The following is an 11,645-nucleotide window of genomic DNA, read 5'->3' as shown; positions in this document are numbered from 1 at the left end:
CATTTCATTAGAAAACAATTATTATAATTGTTTAACAGATTTAAATTAATACAAACATTATTGTACTGCTAAAACATTTATGGCTCAAGAAGTAAAATAATAATATAAAATCGTTATGTAATTATTATTGCTTAACAATTCTTTTAAAAATTTTTATAAAATAATATTTAAGAAACTGATAAGGAAAATGCAACATACCTTTGATGGAATTCTTGTAATGTATAAAGCATATATCACTGTTACAATTCCAAACCAGGAGACAAAAAGTATTGTAAGAAACAGCTCGAAAGTTAAAGAATGAGCAATTAACACATAGAGAAAGATAATGCATGCCCCCGGAAATATAACAGTTATAGACATCACGTGTAAATTTTGGAAAATTTTATCTATTTCATTTATAAAAATGAAAACACGCGCAACTTCATTCAGTACAGTTGCGCTTTCCATTAGAATATGCCTTTTTATTTTCTTTTTTATATCTGCAACATACGTTTCTAACAAACGAACACTTAAATAGGTAAGTATCCATAGAAAACCGAAACCAAAACCGATTACATTACTTACAATGAGCGAACCTATAACAACATGAAACACGCAGAAACATTCCCTATAATGGTATACGTTATAACCATAATAATTTCTGTTAAAAATATAAACTGTAGGTATGCCAAGAGAACCTAATAGAACCAAGAAAGTAAAATAGGAAATAATAAAATCCTGATATCTTAATAAACTAGAAACCATTTGACGTGAGCATCTTATATTTTGACTGACGTTCTCTATAATTGTTTTGATCAAAGAAGCATTTACATTGTATAAAATGGAAAATATTGGCGATGTAAATAATAAAAGACTGCTGATGTAGCGTATATTCTTTCCAAACATGTTCCAAAATTCAGGAATGCCACAAAAATCGGAAAATTCATCAAATTTGATAAAGTAAACTGATATATCTTCCGGCAAGACAAATAAAATTAAGAACATTAAGAAAAAGTAAATATGAAAGAATAAGATTTTAATCCACAAGAAATCATTTCTTGTATTTAAAAATATTCCAAAAATCTGTAAAATATCAATGTAAGGCTGAAGTACATTGAAAAGAGAATGCTCCATATCTGTTCTTTCGGTATCTAATATGAGATTCATCTATCGTTGGTTATAAAACTCTAAGTTTCTGCTCTTCCGCTTTATATTACTTGATATACTTAAACGAATTCACTTAATACGAAAAATCAATTATTTATGTCAGTCCTACATATTAATAAGATTAGCTTGAAGGACAGAGAGGACATTCTTGTTATTTGCATATTAATTATGTTTACCTATTAGCAAATTTCATTCTTAATGGGTTTAACTTTAGTAATAAAATTCTTACATTTCCGTATAATTTTTGAGAGAGTATAATTTGACATTAAAAATTTGAAATGTTTTATCGATTTTTCGTATTGATATTCAATGTTAAATTTCGTCCAGTCTTTATTACTTCCACTTCTTAGGCCATATAGTCGAAATGGAAACAACATAAGTATTATGAAAGTATTAAAGCATAATAAAGTTTGTGTATCTGATGATTACAATTGCAGATTTTCTCGTACAAAAATGAAGGATTCGTCTGTAAAGGAAATTTTGGATGTTCGTATATCAGGGATATATTGCGATGTTCGAACACTTGTAATGTTCCTATGTAATACATTTGTAGAATTAATTGTAATGTTTTATTGGGCTGCAATTTGAAAATATTGTACTTATAAACTCCCACTGTCGTCCTTCTGTCTGTCTTTCCTTAATCTCGAGAACGGAGTTAGACAGATGAAAGGAGAGACCAGATATGGAAACGATAGACGCTGGAGAGACAGATTAACTGTATACAACTTCCGACACAATGATTAATTTCAGCCCAGATTTTACTCCTTTTTTTCAACAAAACTCTAAAACCCATGGCAGCAGTCATCTTATAAAAATTTACTAAATTCGCACAATTCAGGTTGGTCCCAAAACAGTACTTTTCGTCCTCAATAATAGATATCTCCAAAAGACAAAAATTTCATTTAGACCTTGTCAACCGCTATGCCATAACCCTCCGAAATTTGTGTTTATCGTAAGATTTATTTCCCAATCATGTCCAAACTTACCCGTTCAACACACTCACTTCTGCTAATTTGCTCGAAACTATCCGTAATCCTCGACATGTTCGAAGTGCCCACTAAGTTATCTACAAAGACATTAGCCAGGCCTTTGACTCCATCTTCCTAATTATTATTCTCTTCATATTCCATGATAATTTCGACATCGACCCCCTATATCATTCCCGGCTCAACTACTACGTACAGTACATATAAAAAGTGAAATTTAGGGATGACATTATGCAACACTTGGTAATAAGTCTAACATTGAGTTTAAAACTACTTATTGTCTATTTACTGTTTTATAATTTACTGTTAACAGATATTTATAACTAACTATTTTGTTATAAATGTCCTTCTTTTCTGTACAAGAAAGTTGGTCACCTATTTACAATAATTTAAATTGATAACATATATGTTGTGTAATGTAAAAAGGAACAAAGTGATTAAAAATATATATTTTTTAAAATTAGTTTTAATAATCAAATGAAAGTTCATCATTTCAAATAAATTTTCATTTACAATTGCTATGTATTTTTCTATGAGTTCTTAAAGAACTGTTATGTCGAAATGCTTTTCCACAAATAGGACACGAATATGGTCTCTCACCGGTATGTATTCTTCGATGTTCCAACAAACTACCATACTGAGTGAATTTTTTTCCACAAAAGTCACAGAGGAAAGGTTTCTCACCAGTATGAATACGCTGATGTTGGTGTAAAGAAGAGCTTTCAGTAAATCTTTTATTACAAACAGGACATTCGTGTGGTTTTTCTCCGGTGTGTGTCTTTCGATGGCGATGAAAATTTCCACTCAGAGCAAAACATCTACCACATAAATCGCAAGAATATGGCAGTTCACCGGTATGAATTCTTTGATGACCAAGTAATGTACCTCTTGTTCTAAATTTCTTACCGCAGTCATCACATGCATATGGTTTCTCCCCCGTGTGAATCCTTTTGTGGTTTCGTAAACTTGTGCTTGCAGGAAACTTCATGCCACATATTTCGCACAAGAATGGCTTTTCTCCTGTATGTGTTCTATGATGAGCCTTCAATAAATCATTTCTGGTAAATCTTTTATCACAAGAGTCACAGCAAAATCTCAATTCCTTTATTGGAATATAACGAGGACTATTGGAAACCATGGTTCTTTTGGTTACTACTTTTGTAGTATTAGTGGATGAATTATTATTTGTCTGTAGAGCTGGATTAGTATTTGTAGATGAATTATCATTAGTATCTATAGTTGTGTTAATATTTATAGATGAATTACTTTTTAGGGCTGCATTTTGAGTTGTAAGAACTCCTGTGATAGGGTCAAGTTGTGAACAATGTGTTTCAAAATCTTCCATCAAAGTATTATTAGAATTAAAATTTTTAGTTATTGAAGTTGGAGGAGCAAAACTTTCCACTGAATTAGATATACTGACATTTATATTTTGAGAAGTGTCTAATTGAGAATTAATATTAACAGATACTAAATTTGCTTCAACTGTGGTGTTTGCAGTAGAATTTATATTTAAAGTTATTGAAGAACTAAAATCATTAACAATTGTATCAGAAGTAGATTTAACAATATCTGAATCTGTTTCTAACACATTAGTTATTGCTGGAGAATTTTCTGTAACATAATCCATTATATTAGTTGAAGTATGCATTTCTGTATCGGCTACAGGACTTGATATTTCAATTTCACCTGCAAGTACAGTAGGAACTTCATTTTCTGTAGGCATTACTGTAGTAGGAACTTCAATTTCAGTTGCTATGGCTGTACTAAAGTCATTAACTTCTGATGTTATGATTGTTGTGGCGTCACTAATGAAAATATAATTATCATTACAGTTTGATGTTGAATGACTATAGTTGTGATCAGTTATTGCATCATTCTCTATTCTAAAGTAATCATCATTCGTCATAACTTCACAATCCATTTTCTTTGATAATACTGTATTTGCCTGAAAACAAAAAAATATGAATTAATTATCACAACCAATCAAGACCAACAATGTCTCAACAGTGATAAAATCTACTCATCTTAAAACTGAATTTACACAATTTTATATATTCATAATAAAATAGAGACTGGATTATAAGCATAATTTAGAATATCTGCATCTAACTTTTACATAATTTCTTTTAAAGGGGATAATGTTTTCTACAAAGGACTTTCCAATGTCTCCATTAGGCCTTAGATATAGCCAAGATAGATGTACTGTACATTATGTTATAACCCTTTCTTGAAAAGTACAAAAGCACATTATATCATCATCAAACATATGAACAATATTTTTACAATATAGTGTCATATTAAAAAATTTATTTCTGAAATTGATAACAACACTGTAGGAATTAAAGTATACCTGTATATTTCTCTCCTCAAGTTTCTAGAGCATGTTTTTGACTTCTACCTCATGGGGATATGTCTTGACATCCATTAAGTTACTAATAGTTGTTAGTGCAGGTCAGCAATTTTTAGATTATCATTGACAACATGACCAGTTCAGGTATATTGTGCAGTGGTTGGCTGCCATAAAAGCTAAGAGTTCTTTATAAGTGGTTTGAGGCTGTTTGCAATGCACATGAAAACATCATACATTGAGATTGTAACTGGAATAGTTGAATACATGGACATTTGTTTCCATGTGATGAAATTTAAGAAGAGAATAAGTGACTAACTTTGCATTAAACATTAAGTCTAATGCAAAGTTGGTTATTATAATATATTCTGTGAATATTTTGGACTACTTTATGAATTAAACAATGATGTAAATATTTCCTGAGAGACAATAACTGAGGAATATTAGTAAAATTATATAAGCCAATTTTACCAATTATTTTCCAGGAAACAAAAGAGAGGATTTAAATTTTCTTCATTTTACTTAAAATTTTTATTAGTTTTACAAGATATTTTCCCACAAAGCACGTATCAGAATTTTTTCTTTGATTTAGAAAAGATTTTTTTGTGTAAAGAAACTTGTGTAAAAATGATTTAATATAAAAACCCTTACGCATTACTAATGAAGTGATCATTATAAAGAAATTTCTATTAGTCATTTTAAAATTAATTGCATTGTCAATTCTATAGTTCCATAGTATGTTAATGGCTGTATGACAGTGGTGGTTCGTGTATTTTCCCATACTGTGTGACAGTATGGGAAAATACATGAACCTTCTGTACAAACCTATGGATGATAAGAGCTGGGCAAACATCAAAAAGAAGAATTTCAAATGTAGGTACAAAGAATCTATATTGTTTACTTGTTACTTGAATACTTGTTGTTTTTTTTAGTTGTTATCTGAAATACTTTTTTTGTTTTTGAAAAGTTTGAGTGTTTTAAACATTCATTATGAAGTTTCCAAATTAAGTTCTAAAATATAATTGTTACTTTGGTTTCAGAAAGTAAGGATGACTGTTTAAAGTTTATTTCTTTTCAGTTGTGTTTTAATTATTTTTTAATTCATGTTTAAATAAAGAAAAATTGCAAAATTGAAAAATTGATCAACTGTTTATAACAAAAAAAAACCAATCTACTATTTATTAACTAAAAAGTATTATCAGTAAGATTAGGCATTTTTGTTGCTGCACCAATTTTGTATGTATTTGAATTGAACATAAAAAATGTCATTAGTTAAGTTATAGGTCCCCTAAATAATTCCAAAATTTGCACCAAAATGCACAAATTTATACCCCAGCACCATTTTACTGGTGATTCAGTTTCAGTATTACTTTGTCAACTAATAAAGCAATAACAGCACATATATCTTAAATCTTGGATGAGGATTCAAACAGAAGCCACAAATTGCAACTATGTTGTTGCGAGATTAGGCAAAAAGTAACAGATTGGATTGGGCTAATAAATAAAGACTTTTCTGCTAAATTTTTATGTTGGATTATCTGCAAATTTTAGACCTATTAAAAATACTTTTTAAAAGGCTACAAGTATTATAAATTTGTTGTTTTTATAAATTTTCTTTTTAAAATTTTGTGCAGCTTTTGTAGCATGTGACATGGTAAAAACTGCACAAGCAGGTCATTCTCCTGAAGCTAAAAAATGGAGCTCAGCAATTCATCTTTAAAAAAATAAGTGAAGTAAAAAACCTTAGCCAGCAAGTTGAAGTTTTGTTCAATTGTTAAAGAATTTGAAAATCATGGCATCGCCATTGATGGTGTAATATTTAGGTGTAATTTTTGCAAAAAAAACAATTAAGGTTAATGAAAAGCTTCAATCATCAAGAATAAGGACACTTGCAGAATCTAAAATACAAAACAAATGAAATTTACAATAAAAACAGTGCAGCTATGTCAAAGTGTTTCTTGCTCAGTCATTTGATAGTAGTAGTGAAAAACAAATCCTAGAATATAGTTTAACCAGGACCTAACATCAGCTCTTTTGGAGCCTAATATGCCCATTAACAAAGTAAACCATCCTGCATCAAAGACATTTTAAAAAATGCACTTTGCATAATGTTTTTGAATGAAAGCACATTGTGACAGATTTATGTACGACCAAAGTACAAAGAAACAGATAAAAAAAATACTGGATGTAGTGTCAGACCATCCCAATCATGTTCATTTTAGACGAGACTATGGACTCTGCTAAACATTACTGTACATACTTAACATATTGTCTGGAGAAAACCAATACCACAAATGTGATGCAAAGTTTTAATGATGAATGATCAAAACTTTGGCTTTCAGGAATTGAATATAGCAAAGTCTGGTTGGTGCTTACAGATCAAGTTCCATATATGGTTTCTGCCTTTAAGAAACTGAAACCCCTGTACCTAAATCTCAAACATGATACCTGCCTCATCCATACTCTACAGTGTGTGCAAATGCAACCATCTCAAATACACCAAAGCAAATATTTTCATTTTAGAAATGAAGAGTTCTTCTAAAAGCACTGCACACATTCAGCTGTATCATGAAATTATAGGCCTTACATTGCCTACTGAACCTATTATAATCAGATGAAGGTATATGGATTCAGACAGTAATGTTTTACTGTGAGCATTTCAACAAAATTAAAGACTTTATTTTCGAACTCTATGATGATGATACAGATGCTGTGATTAAAGTGAAAGAGATCATATCAGATAAGGATCTGGAGAAAGAGTATTTGTCATGCAATCCTACAAAATGCTCATAGTGTACATAACAATGCTGAAAAAGAAAAATGTACCAATGGAAAAACACAGAAAAATATTTTGTGAGTCTAAAGAATTGCCAGATAGCTTTGCAAACGAAAAGTTGGAAATCAGGATAGAAGAAAGTCCAGATCTCCTCAGCATAGTTTCAGTAGATGCTGGCCTGAAGTTCTGAGCAAGAGCCAGGTTTACCCCATTGGTTTCAACTAACTGTATATGCTCTTTTTCAATGTACAGTACAAAGATATTTTGACTTGTAGAAGAAGAAAAACATTAACATTTTTCAAAAATAAAATAATTAAATGTTATAAAATATAATTCATTTTTGAGTGTAATTACGAAAGCTCAAAGAATGAAGATAAGTAGTTCGGTTACAGTGTAAATTCATTTTCTGGAAATATTTTTAGTAAATAATAAACGAACCAAGTAAAAATTTGTGTACTTTTTAATGTAAAATATTTGAGAAAATTAGTTGCTTATGAAACTATCATAATAATTATGAATCATACTACTAAATTAATAATGAATGACTTATGAGGCATGAATCATCTTATTTACACAAATTTACTCCGTTTTTAAAATTTACTGTACCATTTTGCCTTGCTTTTTCATCCTCAAATGTCTAACACTAATTATGAGACTTTATTACAGTATTTAACTTTTACTAGAACTTAAATGATTAAATGCATTCTAAGAGTAGAGATAAATTGCTTCAAAAATGTTATAAGCAAAGTATTCATTTTAAGAAAAGTGTTTTTTAATTAATTATATTATTATTAATACTTATAGCAAAAAACTACCTTAAAAGATATCTAATAATTTTCATCATACTCAATATAACTAACCATCAACACAGCATGTTTTAAAATCAATAATCTTGAAAAAAAAAAATTAGATTTTAGTAGTTCTTAAACATTGTTAATTGTTGTAAATTATAGGTGAAATTAATTCTGATGTTTGGTTTAATAGTTGAAATACTTTACAAATTTATTAATATTGCTGTTTATGATCATAATTAATTTCTACATATATACCTTAAATCAGAACACATATTATGTCTCTACTAAAAAGAAATGTATTCATATTTTTTAATTCAATCCAAAAAGTTAAAACAATGAACCATTATTATGGATATTTTGTTTATTAATATCTTTATATTAGAGTATAAAGAGTATAACTAATTGACACTGGAATATTGAGAGCTTGTATGGGACCTGGAGTAAAGTGAGCCACTTTTGCCTTTTCTTTTTTGAAAAAATAAAACATATAGAATGTTTCTTTATTAATAAAAAAAACAGTCTTAAAGATTCTATTTTCTGTTAATAAAAAATATCCAGCAATGAGTTGTTTAACTTTCCCAGCAACATTTCATGGTACCATCTGTAATCATATTTTATTATTATAAAATGACAAAAAGCTTAATTTTGAGGGTAGGGATGGGTTTTATAAAAAATTGTAAATGCTGATAAGAAATAAAATCATTATTAAGTATAACCCTACTGGAGATACACACAACCCCCTTGACCTTTAATCAAAATTTAATAACATCAATCTCTCTAATAAACAAACCTCCCTGCAAAATTCCAGAAATTTTCAACAATAAGCACAGGAGTTATTAAGCTTCAAACAGGGTGAACAAAATAGTTCCCCCACACACACACTAACATCTATACATATAGAAAGTACCCCCAAAATTTTTTGCATTTCTCGATGTTTCCAGTTTCTGAGTCCAAAAATGCAAAAATCTTGGGGAGTCATTTTATGACCGATTGCCATACATCCTTCTGTTATATATAACAGCCAAGAAAGTAATAATGTTAATTTTATAGTATTCGGAATCAATATAGATTCCAAAGATTTTTCTGCATCCAGGGAAAAATTCCAGTTTCCATGTTTGGACCACTCTGATGAGAGTTAGAAATACCAAAAGTAGTACATTCAAGATTTCACTTATAAGTGCAATTACATTTAAGTCTTAAGAAAGAGGAGCCATATTATATATATATATATATATCTACATACATAAACTTTTTATTAGGTTGCAATTTGAAAACATTCTAGACCTATAAATTCCCACTGTCGTTCATCCATCTGTCTTTCCTCAATCTTGAGAATAAAGTTAGAGAGATGAAAGACAAGATCAGATATAGAAACCTTAGTGACAGGAGGACCGATTAACTATATAAGAACTTCTGATGCAAACCAGAAGTCATGCTATTTCAATTCAAAACTTCCCCCAAAAGCAGTTAGTGACCAACAAGACTATTGTTAATTAATTAATTAAAGGAAAAGTATGATGTACAAGGGCAAGACACTAAAGTACTAATTTGAGGTGAAGAGCATATATTTTAAATTAAATGAATTAAAAATATGATTAAAAATTGCAGCCTGGCATTGTGACATGTCACAAATGCTCATTATAATATGTTTATTTATCCAAATAAAATCATGGATATTTAGTACATTACAAGTGGAAGGAAAAAGAAAAAAAAAGAGATTAGTACAGTTATTATTAAATTTACAATAAATAAAATTATATTCTCAATTTTTAATAAGCAATAATAAAAAGAAAACAATTCTGGTATAATCAATTTTATAAATAGGAATATCATACACCAACCTTTTCACTTTACAGCACTTACTTTCAAAACATCTCATCCAAACTTTTCAAAACTGAGATAATTCTTTTGGATTCATAAATGGTTTTTCCTTTTATTTCTGCTTTTCTTGTTTCAAAATGTATAAACCATGAAAAATTTCTTTCAAATATGAGTTTGCAATCATAGATATAATCCAGAGGACAAAAATGGAACACCCAAATAAATATATTAAAAATTACATACAATAGATAGTTATTACAGTACCATTTATTTTTTTGTGATAATTTGCAACCTTTTTGAATAACTACTATAACAACTTTTGTTTTTGATACATTTATCTCTAGTTATAATCATTATAATCCCTCAATAATTTGTTAAAGTATTTATTTTCTTCTTCAAGGAAACTGCAGCATCAACTAAAATAACTACATCATCTGAATATATCAACACGAGTTTCCTTATTCTCAGAACTTTGTAAGTTAGACAAACCAGACTTATTCAATCAATTTATAAGCTCATTAACATATAACAAAAAGAAAATAGGACTTAATACTTCAATTTTCAGCATTCCACTTTCTATGTAAAACATTTCTGTACTACTTTTCACAGTTTTTATTCTGGTAGAAATCTTCTTATAAACATCTACTAATAATCTCAACAAAATTTTTCTCTCAGATAATCAAGTGTCTACTGTATTCATTAATGAATAATTATCAATTAAATTGTACTATCATATTACATAAACTAAATTTATTTCAGAACTTTTTTTAAAACCTGAATTAAAGTTTCAACAATTTAAACCCAAAAATACATAAGTTGAAATATAAAAGAATGCAAATGCAGTATTTCACTTACCTGATTTACAATCTATTAATTTAAAATTTCATACTTCTGTTTTCTTATATATTATTGATATATGTACAGCTTTCACTTTTTTAATTAAACTGGAAAAAAATGAGAAGAATATATCAATTTGTAATTTAGCTTTAATTTTATATATATAATTAATGTACACATTTTATTTATTATACAGTAGGATTCAAAGGTCTCCTTTATAGGCAAAGACTTTGCCTTATTACAGTTATATAAAAGCCATTTAATCAAATGCATAAATGAATGCTTTCTTCCCAATCTTGACAAATAGGAATACAGGTTAACATGTCTAAATGTTGTGTCCTGACTTATAATCAAAAGATAGATACTTGTAATACATGTGCCATGTATCAATACTTTTGATCACTTCTTAATTATAAACTTATTATTTAATATAATCATTTAATTATTATTGAAGAATTCCAAACAAAAACATTGAAGAAATGACAAATATTTCATTTCACTTATCGATAAAAAATATTCATTGACCATTGTCAATGCAGAGTTAATGTTAAAAGAACGTTTACTTGGCTCTCCAATTTTAGGTGCATGAGCAAAGATTATGAGCATTCTCCTCTCATTTCAAAAACTAATATTTCCTTTAATATGATTACCATTATGCTTGCTTAAAGTAATAAATATATTAGTAGACATGAAACACAAATTTTATACTGTTTTGTGTTTTTATTTGTTTCTTAAAAAACTAAAAAAAAAAAAAAAAAACAAAACATAATAGAAAATTTAAAACATTTATAAATTTATAATTTATATTAAACACCTCTTATTTTAATTCCTTAATGAATTTGTAAGAAAAATAATGAATAAAAGTTTATGTTTTACAAAGTCAAATTAGAAAATTAAAGATAAATGTTTTTGAAACTTTCTTTGTTGTGCAATTA

At 28.5% G+C, this 11,645-nt stretch overlaps 1 protein-coding gene across 1 annotated transcript; it reads right to left on the bottom strand.

Moving 5' to 3' along the window:
- Positions 1-2,582: 2,582 nt before the first annotated feature.
- LOC111641947 (zinc finger protein 184-like) lies at positions 2,583-10,792 on the bottom strand. The gene is made up of 2 exons (XM_023388201.1): positions 10,729-10,792; positions 2,583-4,080 (listed from the first exon to the last, which is right to left on the bottom strand). The coding sequence occupies exon 2, from the start codon at positions 4,054-4,056 to the stop codon at positions 2,638-2,640; it is 1,419 nt and encodes a 472-aa protein (XP_023243969.1). The 5' UTR covers positions 4,057-4,080; positions 10,729-10,792; the 3' UTR covers positions 2,583-2,637.
- Positions 10,793-11,645: the final 853 nt, after the last annotated feature.

Source organism: Centruroides sculpturatus, unplaced genomic scaffold (assembly GCF_000671375.1).
Source record: "Centruroides sculpturatus isolate CEXI.00-Female unplaced genomic scaffold, Cexi_2.0 scaffold1126, whole genome shotgun sequence".
NCBI lineage: Eukaryota > Metazoa > Arthropoda > Arachnida > Scorpiones > Buthidae > Centruroides > Centruroides sculpturatus.
The sequence above is the reverse complement of the archived record's forward strand: the minus strand, read 5'-3'. Positions and strand labels throughout refer to the sequence as shown.